Below are 19,491 nucleotides of genomic sequence, written 5' to 3' on the forward strand. Positions count from 1 at the left end.
AAAGTCATGTTGAGGTTGTAGAGGATATTGGTGAGGCCTCTTCTGGAATGCTGTGTCCAGTTCTGGTCGCCCAGTTATAGGAAGGATATTATCAAGCTGCAGAGGGTTCAGAAGAGTTTTACCAGAATGTTGCTAGGTATGGAAGGGTTGAGTTATAAAGAAAGGCTGGATAGGATGGGACATTTTTTCACTCGAGCACAGGAGGTTGAGAGGAGGCCTGATAGAAGTTTATAAAATAATGAGAGGCATAGATAGAGTTAATGGTAGTTGTCTTTTCCCTAGGATGGGGGATATCAACACTAGGGGACACATTTTTAAGGTGACAGGAGAGAGATTTAAAAAAGACATAAGAGGCAAATTTTCACTGAAAGGGTGGTTCACCTGTGGAATGAACTTCCTGAGGAAGTGGTGGATAGGGTACAATTACAACATTTAGAAGACATTTGGATAAGTACATGAATAGGAAAGGTTTGGAAGGATATGGGCCAGGAGTATGCAAGTGGGACTAGTTTAATTTGGGATTAGGTTCGGCATGGACTGGTTGGACCAAAGGATCTGTTTCCATGCTGTATGACTCTAAGACTCTATAACTCCATGTAGACCGGTATCCTATCACTCAGCCACCCTTTATTCACAATGTGCATAGTACATGATACTGATCCAGCTCGCTCAAAGCCAGCTCCTACAGTGAGCAGAACCCCTGACACTCCTGTTTATACCTGTCAGGCAGGACTCCCTGATTCGACCAGGTTAACAGTCCCAAAAAGGGAACTCATATTCTGTGAGGTCCATCTGACTGATCTCATTCCAATCACTACAGTGGGATTCAAACTGAATCCTTCTTATTTTCCCAGAAGAAGGGAATGATATTTGAAACACAAACCTACAATGAATCAATTCCAGAATTGTCAGTCAGCTGTTGCAAAGGAAAGACAGATTCAGATTTTCAGATTTGCAACCTTCACCAGAACTGAAATTAGGTCATGTTAATGAAGTATCTTAATTTTGTTATACGGTAAGAAACTGGGGTGCAATTTTACCCTCCCCGGAAATGGTGAGGTGGAGCAAATAATTGGGTTGGTTAGCCCTGATGGGGTAGTTGGCCTCTTCTAGTCGCTTTAGTGTTTTGCTGGTATAGAAGGACCATTGGGAACTTTCCCAACTCTCCTGCAGTTAAGATCCTCAGATAGTCAACTCATGGCCACTGATGGGCCTCAATTCAGCACTTACCTGATCACTGCCTTCACAGCAGATAAGAAAAGTGGCTGGTTTCTTGATTAGGAAACAAAGCTAATCTCTCTGGGGTTGGAGAGAGGGGGCTGCTGTTGGCTCCATTTTTCCTATTTTGGAGTCAACAAAGGCCATGGTTGGGTGCAAGGAGCTCGGGGATGAAAGCCATCTGTCTGCCTTTGACCACACTTTATCCCCAGAACAATGAATCAATTCCAGAATCGTCAGTCAGCTGTTGCAAAGAAAAGGCAGATTCTGATTTGACCCTGAGAGTTCTGAAAGAAAAATGTTTCTCTTGGATTTTCTGAAGACTAGGCCTTCAGTGAGGATCTCTGGACCTAGAATCTACTGGCTTTTGATTGGGTGACAGCTTCTAGGGAGAAGGGGTTTGAACACTGAGGCCTGTCATTCACTGAGAAGCTTGTCGGTCAGCTCTTAACAAGTTGATTGGAATTGAAGCCAGTGGATTTTCTCATTGGGAGGAGCAGTGCCAATTACCGCTGAACATTGACACCCTCATACTTGGGCTATGAGATGGAAAATCCCAAAACTGGGTTATTGTCCTTACAGAAGGAAAAGTTAAGGATAAATTTATTACAGCTATTTGAAGTCATGAAGGTACTTGACATAGTTAATAAGAAGAAACTTGGTTGGGAGGATGTTGAGGGTGGCAGAGGAACTGTTACAATGATCTGGAATGCAGTGCCAGAAAGAATGGTGAAAATATATACAATAATATCCTTCAAAAATAAAAAGTATGAAGACTTGAAATGAAATAAGTTGGAGGGATTTAATGAAAACGCAGTGGAGTGAGACTAATTTTAAACCTCCTTCAAGAGCCAGCAGTGACATGATCCAAATAACCTTCTTCTGTGCTACATCACTCTACGATTCTAGAACTTTTGAAGGATCATCTTTTAGCATAGTGATCTATTACAGGTTAAGGGGTTGATTAGCTCAGTTGGCTGGACAACTGGTTTGCAATGTAGAGTAACACTAACAGTATGGGTCTAATTCCCACACTGGCTGAGCTTACCTTGAAGGACTCTCCCCTCACCTGAGGCATGGTGATCCTCAAGTTAAACCACCACCATCACCAGTTATCTCTCTCTAATGAGAGACCAGCCCTATAGTCCAGTTGAACCTTACCTTTACAGTTTTACACTGAAGTACTTTTGCTTTAAGCAGAAATCTATAATCATTATATGTGGGTGCATGTTAGTTTGGCACTAGTACATTTGGAAGCAAGCCTTAGCAAGCCTCAATGCCTTCAGCAGTGAAGGACAGAGAAAGGAGAAAGGTTAAGAAAACAAAAACTTGTACAAGCATGTTAATTTCACCTCAGTGGGTTTTCCTATGAAGCATCTGTTTTGCTGAGAATGAATACACACAGGAATGAAGATTAAGGTTTGTCTACTGCCTGACATCAATGTGTGAAATAAATCATCACTGCTTTTTCTCATTTGACATTTTTTTTACATCTGTCAGTGAATATTCCAGAATCTCATCTGAAGAAACAATATTTCCATACTCTGAAAAATCAGACGTGAAGTTATTTCTGTATCTCAGTGCAGATTTGATTAAAAACATGAGTCACTGCGTAGCTTTCTCCTCATCCAATTACTGCCTTTCTTGGCAGGCATTCCTTCTCACTCACCGTCATCATGCCAGAATTCCTATCAGGATAAGACCCAAAACAGGAATATTAAAACTACCATGTGATGAAAACTAAATCATGAAAGAGGAGCACCAAAATATAAATGGCAGTACTTCCAGTAATGTTAAATTAAGACAACCACGTGAATCTGTTCAGCACTTACTACATATGCTGTTATGAAATGAGATAAAGCGTTCAATTTCACAATGTTAACTTCTTGCAATAAATTGCATGCAGTTATCCTAATCATCTTCTTTATTCCATAAGGACATACAGAAACATAGGCAAAACATCCAAGACAGTGAAGCCACACAACTACATTTCCTAATTTATCTTTAGAAAATGAACCTAGAAAAAAAATGGATAGACAGATTTGTAAATGATGCAAAAGTAGGAGATGGAGCAGTGGGCAGGTGGTAGTGGCAAAAAAAATTGCAAAATTAGTGAAATAAAATCTGTACGGTGCAACAGTTACAACTAAATGTAGGGTGCAGTAAAATAGGGGGAATAATAGATGCTCCGAGTGTTTTATGGATGGTGTGAAAATTGTTGCTGGAAAAGGTGAAAGATCTAGAATTTATAAATTTATACTTAACTGAGCATAAAAATCTAACTGATGTGTTAAATAGCAGGGCAGTAGCACTGTGGGAAGCAAATAAATGCTGAAATGTACTGCTGCATCAGTAAAGGTAAGCCAGAAACATCATGTTATAACTCGACAGTGGCCTAGTCAGATCATATCTTGAGTGTTTTGGTTTTGATTAAATGGGAAACGTGGGATCAGAACAATGAAAAAATTGGTTCCATCATATTTCACAATTTTTATTTGTCTCTCCAATTCCTGTTGGAATCCTTAATCCCACTCCCAAACAAATGTCTCTCCAGTCCTTTTTGAAAATTATTAATTCTCACTGGATCAGCTTCCCAGTTGGGAATCTGGACTGCTTATTCATAACTTTTCAACAGTACAAAAACTACTTCTAAAATCAAGTCTCAATTGAAGCCTGATAATATCTTTATCTTTTCTAATTTTGCACTTGCAAACCAAGTGGAAAAACAAGCTTTCATCAATATTATATTTGTATCTTATTTGTATTGCAGTTCTAGAATTCCAAAAGTTCTTTTCATTTTTTGGCAATACGCAAGGAATTAAATAATTTCAAGTTTTAAAAATCCTTTAAATTATAAATCTGCTTGATGTATTCATAAGCAGTGAAGCAACTTTGTTCTCTAAGTTTTTAAATCAGCAGCATAATCTGGTCACTAATGTGCTTCACATTTCACAAAGGTCAATAAACAGGTTTAAATGTAGTATTTTATCGATAATGAAAAGGATTACTTCTAAATCAGGGTTACTACTCTGCAGCTGATGAAACTGAGAATCTTTAAATGATGGCACAAAATTGCTTTGGTAGCAATATCTTCCAAAACTCACTTCATAAAAAATCACGAAAAGAACTTTCATCTATGCCTATGTCAAGTCCAGGCCCAAATTTCTCCAGTTCACATCTCACATCTCTTGCACCTCCTGCAGTCGTCACCTTGCCAAGATATTTGTATGGTATTCTGCACCCCCCCATTTACCTCACTCTTGCTCGCATCAAACCAAATGGAATTTCATCTCATAGAGAAAGGGTCTCAAAATCCTCTATCTTGTGTAAAAACCCTTTTATGAACACAGTGGCGAAGCATTTGTTCATCACAAATTTCCAACCTAAAATCCTGTTGTAAGTCCTGTCTCCTTGTGATATTTCTCTTCATCTTTAAAACCTAAATCGTAAATTACTTCTCAGATCATCTTTCCTCCATTTTGCCTTCATTTCTTTCTGCCTATGAAGTATTTCAGATATTACTCTCTAAAACTGAACCATACAAATACATATTCTCATTCTACGAAAATAATTCGACATACCTTTAGTTATATTTCACTTTTGGCTGCTATTACCAATTTGGGTTTGCAGTAGACACTACCTTGAATTCTGCAGCATTAATTGTGCCTTTCTCTGTTTAGAATATCTTACTTCTAAGGAAGTTGACACACATTGTTATGTTTACTTGCATAACAGCATCTTTACTAAATCCTTCCATACTTAGTAAAATATCATGACAATGGATCATAGCCCCAAACTACTAACAGATGCATTTAATATATAAGAAATTCAAATATTTTATTTAAGAAGAAACAATAAAAAAGGATAAAAAACCAAAGATGACTTGGGAAAGTAAATTCTGAGAATGTGATTCAGTGACTGTCTACCAAAATTCCAATTCTGAGAGAGACCATGGAGTATTGCACTTCAAGAATGTCAAGGAACTTCAGACAGCAACACTTCAAAGGAAAAGATGCAGTGCCAAAACTGAACTGTAATCTCCTGTCGCTCAAAGATAAAGGACATCAATCAACACCTCAGTCTAAACCACCTCCTGCGAGTTCTATCTGAAATTGGGCATGAGGTGAGGTACAAGAAAGCAATTCAAAGTGGAAAAAATGTTTATGCTTTCTTTCCTCTTCCAGGAATACAGAAGAGAAGAATTTAGAAAAAAAAGACTGCAACCAGGCCTGTTTGTGCTACTCTAGTTTTCTATTTCCATGGGGCTGGTGCTTTGACAGAAATAACTAAAAAAATCCACTTGGCACCCCTGTATTTGCAAGTAGCAGAAAGAGTCTTTGCTCTCAATGAATGCTAAAAGCAAGCTGCACGTCAGCAAGAATAAAAGGAAACAGGACAACTCGCTTCAAACAACTCATAGAATCAACAGTCTCCAGACTGACTGCTCAACTGCCAAGGTGTGTATTATTGGAATCACGCAGCTTAGCCACCACAATGTTTCACCATTTACTCCTTATGGACAAGCCATAGACTGATTTATATACTGTTTTTCTAACTGTTACATGTTTCCTCACTTTTTATTTCTGTTCAGTATATACATATATGTTGTGTTTTTTTTCTTACTTCTTGGTAAATTATAGTAACTAATAAACTCACTCTTTTAACTTGATAAAGTCTGATAAAATTGGCTCCTTTCAAAACATCAATACATCAGAACTGGGAAACGTGTCCTACAGGGAAGGAATCCCTTGTGTTAAAAGTTACAATCAACTGAGGCAAGACACGGGTGTTGAGTAAAGAACAGGAGCCAGTTCCTGCCCTCTCACCTAGGAGTACAGAGATTTGGGGGTATTCCATCTGGAATCATAATGAATTGGGACCTTTGTCCAGTGACGAGTTGTAACAATAGTGAATGGATGAGTCAAGCAGATAGATTCTGTCCTTTTTACAAGACTGTGTCTTCTGATATCCTTGAAAAGTTCATATTGTGTGCGTGAAAATTGTGAATTGCTCTGCTAGTGAAAATCACGACACTCCCCAAGTGAGCACAATAAATATAAGCTAACAGGATGGAATGACATCACTGGCAGGGATACTACACATGTACGTTTTCAACATGTACCGTAGCCATTTTAGGGTGTCAGCAGCCATTCTCTTTTTACAATGTTTAATATGTCCACTCGGAAAATTCACAATGGGGCAGACTTCATTACAAGTGTTGAGATCCACTTGTCAGAAAACTCTGAAGACAATCCCTAATTTGACTGCCAAGGCAGGCTTATCAGGACTCTGCTTCTGAAGGAAATGGAATCACTTAAGGACTAGTGACTATCTGGTTGAGGGTGGGGTGATTTCTAGAATCTTTCATTACCTGTCCTTGAGAGTGCAGGCTAAAATTTCAATCTGAACCCAAACTAGGGTCCAGTTCAGCTCCTTGTTAGTCAATGATCAGGGATATCTCCATTGGGGCATAATAACTCATGGGAACATTAAGTTCAGTGTCCCATCCCTCATGATAATGGTCTAATAGTTGACTGCTTGTCAGGGATTAACTCCGAGTTCATTTATTTAAGACAGTATTATACATTATTAGTTATGAAGCAGATTACCAATTGATTTCTATATCTGCAGCTGCAAATACATAACTGGGGGTTGGTTGCTCCATTGGTTGGATGGCTGGTTTATGATGCAGATTGCTGCCAACATCATGGGTTCAATTCCCGCACTGTTTGAGATTATCATGAGTGGCTCTCCTTCTCAACTTTTCCCCTCGCTTGAGGCATGGTGACCCTCAGGTTAAACCACATCTTTCCATAAAGAGAGAGCAGCCCTATGATCTGGTAGGACTATGCTGACTTTACGTTATAGTGTAAACTAACCAGCAAGTAGAATCACAACATCGTATACACTACAGCACACAGAGTTCTTAATGATAAACTCTCTTCAAGACAAGATACACATACAACAGTCCCTGTCCATGCTGAATACCATTCTTGAATATTTGGCAGTTCTGCTGTGAGCCACCTACACAGCAAAACACTGTGAAAAGCTGAGACCCTATACATTGGGTTTCAACATAGATTCCAGTCTAATGAAGCAATCTTCTGTTAATATTACAATAGGTGTATGTTGGAAGAGCTACAAATTTTCAGGGCTTTTATTAGGGCATTATTATTGATACTGACATAAAGATTTGTGGCCATATATAGATGTTAAGAAACTTGCAAGGAGTTTCGGTTCATAAATGTAAAAATAGTCAGTGACCTGGAACACAAGATCACAAAACAAGGCAACTAACTGTTGTAAAAATGTGGGTATGATTTGCCTCCCCCTGACTATACTGCACTATGAGGGACCTGTCAGATTTAAATTACGGCCCGCATTTCTGAGGAAGCCTGTTAAGAATCCAATGTCAGAAATAAAAATAACTCTTTATTTATATATAAAAAAAGAGAAGTTGCAATCTGTGAATGGTTGCCATTCCTCAGAAAATCCAGTCCAATTATGTGAATAATCTGCTTGCTGCAGCTTGGACATGCTGGTAAACGTTGAAAGAGCTACAGGGTTGATTCAGTGCTATGAATGCATTGTAGTTAGAGTATATGTGTTGGGAGAAAACATTTAAGGCATGTATATATTACCACATAGTATAGGAATTTGCTAGGTAGAGAGATAAATTTTCTCCTGAGACGCCTCTTTCTCATTTATTTCAAGGTCTTCTGGTTGTTGGGTACTGCATTAATTCTTTCCTCAACCTCCTCAAACACAGACCAAAACTGGTCTTGTGAGGAGGAAGCCAAACAGAACAAGCCTCCTTTCACCACTTCCTGAAGCTGAAACTCTACAGCTGCAACCACCAAGCAGGAACTTTGTGGTTCTGTATTCCAGCCGAGTTTCAGGCTGAAATGAATTTTTCATTTGTCAAAAACTGTTCAACCCTTTAACATAAATATAGTGATTTTCTAGAAATTCATCCTACTCTTCTTGGCATTATTGTGCAAACCCAGCAAGAGCTCCAAACCAGGCCAGGAGTTTGCTATGTAAATAAAATTGATTTCAGAGTATCTGCTGGGTAGCAGGCAATATACACCAGCCTGTATTTGCAACAACTATTTGTCAGTCACATGAGAAAGGCATCTTTAAAAAAAACTGGACTAGATTTTATTTGTCAGGCAAAGCATAGCTTAGAAATATCTAACAAGGTATTTCATTACTATACAGTGGCATTCCAGTATCTTACCGTTTTTTTAAATCTGTAAACTGCCTCTATGAATAATCTGTGGTGAGTTAACAACTAAGGTAAAAATTCCACTGCAATGTCCCCTCTTCCTGACACACACTGGAAAAGTATATCAGAAAATCACATATTCCTAGCGGATGAATTTCTGTCAATTAAAGGAATCAGGAGCTGCCACAGCAATATTTAATCACGAAATACTCACAAAGCTATTACACAGGGCATTCTTCTCAATCATAAAACAAAAATATCATGGAACAAAGGAGTTTTTTTTCCACACTTCTCAGCCTGTTGAGATTAAACCTATTGCAATCATGCTTGAATTTATATTGCACCTTTTTACCTGAGCAAATGCGACAGCCTCTTGGAGCTATCAATTTCCCAAAAACAAAATAGAAGAACAACTATTGAAAATATTTTCGGTACCTTTGGTTTTGAGCCTGGGAAAGTTCCTGTTTTTCTTTGAACAGTCATAAGATCTTCAATGTCTACCTAAGTCACCAAAACACACAACTGCAGCAACACAGAAGTCCCAAAGTACTGTATTGAACTGTCAGGTTAATGACTTACTTCCCGCTGTGGTGCTCAGGTGTAAATCTTCTGATTTAATTGTAACAGGTTTATGAACTAACTGATGCTTATATATATAATGCTAGGTCTGTGATGAATTTCTTGATCTTAGTCAAAGGGTTACAGCATTATAACTCCCTCAGACTGTAAAGGAAAAGAAAATGAGTGTTTTGGACTTCAAAAAGACAAGCGGGTGGAGTGAGCAGATAGGTGGCAGCTGAGGCTCAATTTGGAGAAGTATGAGGCAATTCAACTTGGTAGAAACAATATAGAAATGCAGTCTAAATTAAAGGATACTACTCAAAAGTGTGTTCGGGAGTACAGAAACCCAGGTGTATTATGGGTTGTGAAAGGTAACAAAACAGGTGAAGGGAGCAGTTAATGAAACCTACAGCATCCCAGGCTTTATTATTGGGGGCACAGTGTTCAAGAGTAAGGATCTTATGCTGAGCTTGATTAAAAAAAACTACTTGGATCTCAGCTGGAGTATCATGTACAGTTCTAAATTTTGAAAATGTGAATGCATTAAAGACAGTGCAGAAGAAGTTTATAAGAATGGCATGAGGGATGAGAAACCTCTGTTATAAAGATAGATTGAGAAGTTGGGACTGTTTTCCTCGGCGAGAAAAAAGTATGGGAGATTTGACAGAAGTTTTCAAAATGTTAGGAGGTCTGGACAGATTAGGTAGAGAGAAACCACGATAATTCTGTGATCATGATTGCTTTCCTGTGATCCTTGTCTATATACATGTCCAATTGTGACACTGTCTCACTCTCATCATGGATATGTACAAGTTTGGAATGTACTGCACCAAAATAACTTATGCTTCACTCAAAATCATGTATGTGTTAAATTCACTTCAGAATCCACATCCTCAAGCATTAACAGAAATCCACAACTTTTCTGCTTTCATTTTGTTTCTCAATTTGGCTTCAGAATGCTCTCAATGATCCAAGGTAATGTGCTCATCAACATATAATAAAAAGCAAAACTCTCCAGGAATGCAGTCATTGAGTCAGACAGGATTGATGTTGTACAAAGTGGATCACCAACAAGAAATTAACACATGTGAAACATCAATAAACAACAGTCTTGAAACTGCACTAGTTGAAGTCTGGTATTTAAATCAATTCCATTGTTAGTTAGTTTGCTGTTGCACTGGAGATGTTATCTAATTTATTACACCATTTTTGCGTACCATACTGTCAACTCGTCAGCAGCATTCATTCCTTTCACTATACCTGCACCCAGTGAAGAGATCTGACAAGGCCATCAAATCATTATTGGGAATTGCGGATTCTGTGAAAAGGTTTAATTTAATCACAAGTTCTGTCTTCCAAAGTTTCAACTGCAACATTTTCATTGATTATTGTTGAATAAGATTTATTTCTAAAGCTACTTTTTCTACATTGTTGAGAAGCATAACGGGACAAATGGAGCTGAAAATCAGTCCAGGATATTTATACTGATAAAATGCCAAGAGATACCCATTTGCTTTGCAGGATTATGAGGGTCCTTCAATAATCATGCCACTGGTCTAGAGTCACATTAGTTGGAGTCTAATTTAGATAAATGGGAGGTGCGGCATTTTGGAATGGCAAATCAGGGCAGAGCTTATACACTTATTGGTAAGGTCTCTGGGGAGTGCTACTGAACAAAGAGACCTTGGAGTGTAGGTTCATAGTTCCTTGAAAGTGGAGTCACAGGTGGATAGGATAGTGAAGAAGGCATTTGGTATGCTTGCCTTTATTGGTCAGTGCATTGAGCATAGGAGCTAGGAGTTTATGTTGAGGCTGTACAGGATATTGGTCAGGCCATTTTTGGAATATTGTGTGCAATTCTGATCTCCTTGCTATAGGAAGGATGCTGTGAAACTAGGAATGGTTCAGAAAAGATTTACAAGGATGTTTCCAGGGCTGGAGGGTTTGAGCTATAGGGAGACGCTGAATAAGCTGGGGCTATTTTCCCTGGCTTATCGGAGGCTGAGGGGTGATCTTATAGAGGTTTATAAAATCATGAGGAGCATGGATAGGGTAAATAGACAAGGTCTTTTCCCCAGGATGAGAGAGTCAAAAACTAGAGGGCATAGATTTAAGGTGAGAGGGAAAAGACTTAAAAGGGATCTAAGGGGCAAATTTTTCACACAGAGAGTGGTGCGTGTATGGAACGAACTGCCAGAGGAACTGGTGGGTTCTGGTACAATTACAACATTAAAAAGACGTCTGGATGGGTACATGGATAGGAAGGGTTTAGTGGGATGTGGGCCAAATGCTGGCAAATGGGACTAGATTTATGTAGGATATCTGGTTGGCATGGATGAATTGGACCAAAGGTCTGTTTCTGTGCTGTACATCTTTATGAATCTATAACCAGAATCTCAACGTAGACTACGACTAGAACTCTAGTACCCTTGGTGGTAGGTATGCTACTCTGGTACTTCAGTGCACAGGAAAATAGGAAGTCATGGGATTGGAAACTCTTATGACTTTGGCAAGTAAAACCTGCCTAGTTCCTAACATAAGGCTGGGCCCTGACACTCACATACCTCAGTCTAACTTTTAGTAATCAGAATATGAAGTTCCTGTAGCAGTGTGTTCCACTCCAGGATATCCATACATCAACAAAGTTGGGGGTGAATTACAAAGGTAACTTTACATTAACAATCTGCCATCAGTAGCAGAAGTTTTCTGTCAATGCTCACATCTGACAAATAGCTTGTGCCAGCATCTGAACCAACTTCTTTTGGGTTGGTGGAGCCATTGCTGGAATTAGTTGAAAATAGTGTCCTTTCTTACCAATGAACGCTGCAGCATTTGGGTAAAAAAAAAAGTTTAACTTTAGGCTAAGGGCTAGTTCAAAGTTGAAGATCTTTCCTTGACTATTCTATCAGCATCCCATTATTGACCCAAATGTACCTATGAACTACTTCAACAGAGCTAATTTTTACATTCTGCTTTCACTCATTCTTTTATTTCACTGATATAAATTGTTTTGCGATGAAGAAGACAGCTATGTACAATATAAATGATCTGATATGGTTCTGACTAAAAATTTTACATTATGTAGTGGAAGAGAAGTAATAAATAATCTTGCCTATCTTTTCATCTTCTTGAACCATTCTCCTCTCTTCGTGAAGTGCTCGCAACCATCTTTGCTTTTCCTCTGGTTTCTTTACACAGAATAAGTGCACTTCCTCTGTTTCCTTGTTCTTAAGTTTGAAGGCATTCTTGGCATTAACATTAAACTCCTCATCTCTTCCATCAATAACGTCATTTATTTCATATTTGTCCATATCAATTCTGCATTTGTAGTAAAGTATGTCCCGTCGTATTAAATCCTTGAGGAAAAAAATTAAGAAACAAGTGTTATAACAAAAGGCTTTGTAAAGATTCATTCCTGAAAATTACTGATGTTAGTTATGAGAGTGATTTGTTATCAATCAGAAACTATTGGTGGAATAATCTTGGGTCACTGGGGGCTTTCCAACTGGACAGCTTGGGAGACACCAGTGCTATCTCTTCCAGAGAAGGTCTACCAAACCACATATAAATAACAAAATGGTTAGACCACTTGTGGGTCTTCCCCTGGAACTAACATTCCAGGGACAGATTTCCCACTTTGTGTGAGCTACTAGCCAATCAGTGGCTAGTTGATCCTGTGCTCAGCAGTGCCACAAACGGAGGCGGTGGCTATTGCAGGAAGAACATTCCCTTTTGGGGCTTTCTCTCAGGATCGGGAGTTCACAGGCGAAAGGGACTGGGTGTCAGAGGTAACGACAGGGGGTGTCTCCCAGTGGCAGTCACTCTGTCTGATGGCCAGTCCCTCGATTTGATACTTGCTTGAGTCTCCTCAAGCTGACCAACAGCTTGTACTGTCTTTCCCTCTGGGAAGAACACTTGTTTGCAGGCCCACTTGCAGCTGGCTTAATCCAATCAGTGGTGGGCTGAAGCACTCAATTGGCCACCTAAAAGGGCCTCAAATAGCCATGGGTTGGGAATGTTGGTCATGGCCTTTCCCGGTCAGAATTTAATTCTGGTGGAGATCAGAAGATGTTGGAATTGGATACAGTTCCTTCCCATCTAGAGAACTGGTCTAGTTTCCTGCCTCCTATCTTGTCTTCTCTGGGACGAGAATATGCTGCATTATATGACAATACATAAGGTAGGAACGTAGCGATAACAGTGGCTTTTCAACCCATCATGCCTGTGGTATTATTCTATTAGACCATGGTTATATTTAGATTTATACTTATATCTTCACTCTATTTAATTGTCTTTGCTCCATATTCCCTAATAACCTCACCAAAAAGAATTATGTTTCTCGATCTTAAAAATATAAATTATCCAGTATACACAGTCAATGGAGAGAACAACGTCTAGATCTTCACTACTTTTTTGTTAAAAATTGCTATGTACTTTGGTGGTACACGGTGAAGCTCTATTTATGGTTGAGCCACCTTGTTTTGTTGTGCACCAAAGGAATCGGTTTCTTGTTACCAACCCTGTCAAAATCCTTTATCAGACAGAAATTAAAAAGGGAGAAATGGGAAGGATTTTTAACTTATGAAAAGTCTTGGTTGAATACAAAAGCAAACATAATTTCCTGTTTCAGAAGTTGGTGACAGAATGATCACAAATACTGGAAAGAAGGAGCATCAAAGGGAACTCTTTAGGTTGAGAATTGTTGTGGTATTGCCGGCAGAAATTTACTGTTTCATTAGCTGTTACAGCCATAATAACAATAAGCTCTATTTCACATTTTCCTCATTCTACAGAAAGAAGAATTGGAGGAAAAGATACCTCCCTGAGGTCAATCAGATGATGAGTCCTCTGCAACTGGTTTGAGCTCTTGGTCCTATTGCTGGACTGGGTTAAGCAAACTACAGTGTAGAAGACAACCACAATCTTGTGAGATATCATGAAACCATTATTGAAGAAATTCTGCTGATTTCTCCAGGAACCTGAATCACTATTTCAGCACATTGATCATTTGTTCCATTGCTGCGCTAGTACTCCCAAGACTATTATTGTACTGTCTTTCAGTGAAAGTTCATTGCTGTCCAATGGGTTTTCATCAACATAGGAATAACACATAGCCCTTGTCTTATAATAGTCAGCCTTGGTCTACACTTCTTACTCAAAAGATGCTGCAATGTTAGTCTGCTGCAGCATGAATTCAGGGTACCATGCATACATTTACATCAAGGATGGTCACACACCAGCTGCACACCAAAAGAGTTGTGCTCCTTCCTGGTCATAACGGTTACTGAATCATGTAGTAGTGCCTGACTCATCACATGAGGGAAGTGAAAAGCAGCTTGAAACATATGCTGACCCAGCAAATGTTGCATATCCCACTGCTCTGATATGTTGACTGATGGCATTGAAGGGGAACTTGATGCTTTGACTAGCCCTATAAAATGCATTTCTTGTTTTATGAAGGTAAATGCAGTTGAATAACTAGTAAATGAGCCATTTCAGCATTGCAACCTGCCTGTAGTCTGATGAAGTGAGTGACCAGTTGGCAGACTTACAGATGTTCTTGCACAGTTCTGGCACGGTCTGCAGAGATAATTTGAGTTTCCTTAGCCATCAGCTGTTGGTCGGCACTATAAACATGAGCTGAAGGCAGACCCTGTGGTCTACATGTTGCTCTGGCTGCTGCTACTCCTTTTTTCCCCTCTCTGCACACAAGCAGGAAGCAAAAAAATCACTCCCACACCTCATTCTGTCCTCACTCACACTCCCAAAAGGCAAAGAATTAATTGTCGCAAGGATTTCCAAACATTCTATTGATTATATTCAGCATGGAAATCACTGAAGACTTCTCACATTATGGTGCAGACTTAGTTGTCATGGTTGTCAGAAGGCTTTAGCTAAGTCAAAGAGGATAGTGTTTGCTCAGTGATTTCCAATACAGTGAGTTAAGAACAGCCTTCAATACCAGTTCAAGTTCTGCTTGGGATGGTCAGAACCATGATCCTTTCCTTATGAATGGGGGTGGTGAGGGGCAGCACACCACTCATCTGGACTCCTTCTGCCCTATTGTGGGCTGTTTTCCCCAGGGAATAAAAGAGAGACAGGTATTAGAAAGATTAAAGTGGCTGGCTCAGCCAGTACTGTCGGTATAGGTGTAAGGGTGCCTTGAGTAAGTGAGTATGCAGTGCAGAGAGCTTGCAGGTTTATCGGTTTCTCACACTGAGGTGAGTGAGGTGGGATATTGCAGACAACAGTGAGAATGGACGAGCATAAGCCTTGGTGATAGGCAGGTGCAGTAGCAGAGATAAGTGTGAGTGTGAGGTATCGGAGAGTAGATGGTGCACCTTACACTGGCAGAGTAGAACAGCACTGTGACCTTCTTCCTACAGAGATGACCCTTCCTCCAGATGGCTGAGACTGCTTTAATCTGGATGGACACTTGGGATCAGGCAGGAGGGTCTGGTATCATAGCCTCTATTGCTGGTCCTGGGGGATGAGGAAGTCCTACCTGTGCAACATTACATCCAGTAGTACCGCCAGGGCCAGCCCTAAAATGTAGGTAGCCCATTTCCTTCTCTGTCATGTCCGATGCAAATGTCAGCAACCATGTAGGGCATCTCCAGAAAGACAGTGCTTGCCTAGGTACTTCATGGGCTTTAATGATTACATGGGCATAAGGGATGCTGGTGAATCCAGTCTGTCTGCTGAGTTGCTCTGTGAACGGGGTGGAAATCAGACATGAGGGAAAACATAGGGGTGTGATAGGTAATTAATGAGGCGAGTTTGGCAAGATACAGTTACAGTACTTGCTGGAACCTTGCAGTGAAAAATCCTCTAAAAAAACCAAGGTGACTCGGTGGCTTAGTAGTTAGCACTGCTACCTCACAGCACCAGGGGCCTGGTTCAATTCCAGCCTTGGGTGACTGACTGTGTGGAGTTTGCACATTTGCCCTGTGTCTGCGTGAGTTCCCATTGGGTTCTCTGGTTTCTTCCCATAGCCCAAAGATATGCAGGTTAGGTGGACTAGCCATGCTAAATTGCCCATATTGTCTAGGGATGTGTAGTTTAGGTGGATTAGCAATGGGAAATGCAGGGTTACGGGGATAGGGTAGGTGGGTGAGTCTGGGAGGGATGTTCTTCAGAGAGTCGGTGTGGACTTGTTGGGTCGACTGACTTGTTTCCACACTGTGGGGATTCTATTCTATGACTTGGACTTTGCTAAAAATAAATATAAGATTCAGTTCATCAGATCCTGGGGATCTTAATAGGGTGGATGTGGAAAGATGTTTCATCTTTAGGATAGTCTGGAACTAGTTGCCACTGTTTCAAAATGAGGGTTCACCTATTTAAGAGCAAGATTAGGAGAATTTTTTTTCAGAGACGGTCATGAATCTTTGGAATTCTCTTCCTCAAAAAAATTGGAAGTAGATTATTTGAATATTTTTAAGGCAGAGGTAAATTAATTTTCGATGAACAAGTCAGTGAACGATTATGGAGATAGGCAGGAATGTTAAGTAATCCGATCACTCATGATCTTATTGAAAGGCAGAGCAGGTTCATGCAGTCAAATGGCCTACTCTTGCTCCTAATGTGTACGTTCATGTGTACATTCATTCGTAGGTAATTAAAAAAAAGGAAGACAGTAAGCAAGGTCAGTGTTGATCTTTTGAGAGTCAGTCTTCAGAATTAATAACGGAAAATATTGAAATGGCAGATAAACCAAACAGATATTTTTGCATCTGTCCTGACTGTAGAGGACACAAGCAAAGTACCAGAAATAACTCTTAATCAAAATGTGAAAGGGAGTGAGGAATTTAAAACAATTACAATCACCAAGGAAAGAGTGCTGGGTAAATTGTTAGAACTAAATTCTGGCAAGTCCACTGTCACTGATTGACTTCATCCTAGGGTATTTAAGGAAGTGACTGCTGAGAGAATAAGTGCGTTGGTTTTAAATTTTCTAAACTCCCTATATTCTGGAATTATTGCCATCAAATTGGAACACAGTAAATCTGATTTCACTGTTCAAGAAAGAAAGGAGGCAGGAAGTAAGAAACTATAGGCTGGCTAGCCTCATAACTGTCATTGAAAAATTGCTAGTATCTACTAATGAAGAGGTCATAGCAGCCAACTTCAAAAATCTTAACACAGCAGATCAGGCAGCATCAGGGGAGCAGGAAAGTTGATGTTTTGGGACCGATGAAGGGTGTAAATCCAAAACATCGACATTCCTGCTCCTCTGTGTTGCCTCTGGCCCGAGCTATGTTCCAGACTCAAGCACCACAATTTTAGGCCCTTATATAGCCCTGTCTATCCTGAATGGAACACACAATGTGGATAACCTGTCATTTGACAACAGTGTAAAACAGATAATATTGGATTAAAACTAAAAACGATTCATTTGCTTTCATATACTACACACCACCTGTGATACACCTGCGTTTTTTTGCCGCACTGACTTGGAACTGCTTATTTTTACTAGCTACTTACTCATTTTCTCTCATAATAATTAGCAGCCTACAAAACGATCTCTAGGCCTCTCCAAAAAATATTCAACTACTGGCTCAAAACAGCAGATGCCCTAGAATAATACAGCAAGTGCATGGGATTGCTTAAAAATAAGTTAGGAGAGCACGGAGAGGACATAGGGTCTGGAGGACATAGGAGGGGCATAGGCTCTCGGGAAGGGTCACCGGACCCGAAACGTTGACTCTGTTTTTAACTTCACAGATGCTGTCAGACCTGCTGAGCTTTTCCAGCAACTTTGTTTTTGTTCCTGATTTACAGCGTCTGCAGTTCTTTCGGTTTTTACCAGAAAATACTAGCAGGTAACAGTAAGAAAAAGCCAAAGGAATTCCCTAAGTATATTTGGGGCAAGCGAATACCTGGGAAAAGAGTAGGGTTCATTAGGAACCAAAACTTTAATCTGTGTGTGGAGCCTGAAGACACAGCTGGGTTTTTAAATGAGTGCTCTGCATCTGTATTCACAATAGAGAAGGAAGATGTAGGTACAGAAATCAGGGAGGGGCAATGTGATATACTTGGAACAAATTAGCATTGAGAGGGAGAAGGTGTTACTAGTTTCAGCAGGTTAAAAGGTGGATGATCCCCAGGCCCAGATGAAATGTCTCCAGGCCATTGCAGGAGGCAAGGGAGGAGACTGGCAATAATTTTCAAATCCCCCATGGCCACAGATGGGGTCCCAAAGGACTGGTGGGCAGCTGATGTTTTACTCAGGAAGGGTGGTAAACCACAGGCCAATGAGTCTAACATTTGTGACAGGGAAACTATTGGAAAACTATCTGAGAGACAGATTTAATTTCCACTTGGAGAGGCAAGGATTACCAAGGATAGCATGGCTTTGTATGGGGGAGATCAGGTTTAACAAATTTGATTGAATTTTTTGAGGAGGCGTCTAGGTGTATAGATGAAGGTAGACCAGTTGATTTAGTCTTTACTTGACAAGGTTTCACACAGCAGACTGGTTCAGAAGCTACGAGCCCAAGGGATTTTTGCAATTTTCACAAATGGCTTAGTACAGAAAGCAGAATATGGTGGTTGAAAGGTAATTTATCACTCTAGAACACTATTATTAAAGTCATTACGATCTTCAATTCTCCCCCTTCTTAACAGAAAGGTCTTGGATGAAACAAGATGCTGAATGAGTTTTGTATTTCCAGGATTTTCATTTTTAACAAGTAGCTAACATTTTATTTCTCTGAACATTTCCCTACATTATTTTATTTTGCGTTGTACTAACACTTTATGGCTAGACATACGATATTAAATCTGCTTGTTTCAACAATTATTGATGCATGCATTATGTGTGTATATGTACATTTTATATATACTATTCACACAGATTTATATGCAGCATTGAGTCACACCAAAGAAACATTATGTAACTCATAGTGACACAAGTTAAATCAGGTTTTCAGTTCTTTAGCCATTTTAGAACTTCATTTTAAAATTGCTGGATTGAAATGAAACATGGTTCAGCTGGCATGGAACAGTAATACATTTCCTTTCAAATCAATAAAATACTTTTGGGAGTTGCAAAACATGTTCTGGTGCCGTTATGCATATATTACCCTTGAATCTGATTCGATTTATAACCTCTGCAATGATACAGTATAAATGAGTTGCAAATTTCCAGTGAAGTAACTTAATTCAGGCCAATTTGTCAAAATTGAAATCAGACCAGAGGCAATCACACCATTCTTGGTAGTTCCAGGAGAATTAAGAATAAGAATATTAAGAATAACAGTGAGCTTAGCAGAGGACATGTACCGCCAATTTGCCACAAATAATAAGACTGTTGAGTACATGACTTCACAAAAACCTAACATTGATGCACCTAATAAATATGGAAAATTTGACAGTGAGTTTTCAAAATTTGTTCTACTCTGAATGTAGCACTGAAAACACAAAATGCACGATACTTAGACGGGATCTTTCATTATTGTATTTTGTATTTTACCAATCAC

General features: G+C 39.6%; 1 protein-coding gene across 1 annotated transcript in view; it reads right to left on the minus strand.

Annotated features, from left to right (window-relative positions):
- Positions 1 to 19,491, minus strand: part of arhgef9a (Cdc42 guanine nucleotide exchange factor (GEF) 9a) — a 138,875-nt gene that overhangs the window by 12,239 nt on the left and 107,145 nt on the right. Inside the window, exon 7 of the mRNA XM_048605521.1 lies at positions 12,120 to 12,363. Within this exon, the coding sequence (XP_048461478.1) occupies positions 12,120 to 12,363 (244 nt within the window). The remainder of the gene's footprint in view (positions 1 to 12,119; positions 12,364 to 19,491) is intronic.

Source organism: Rhincodon typus, chromosome 14 (assembly GCF_021869965.1).
Source record: "Rhincodon typus isolate 14 chromosome 14, sRhiTyp1.1, whole genome shotgun sequence".
Lineage (NCBI taxonomy): Eukaryota > Metazoa > Chordata > Chondrichthyes > Orectolobiformes > Rhincodontidae > Rhincodon > Rhincodon typus.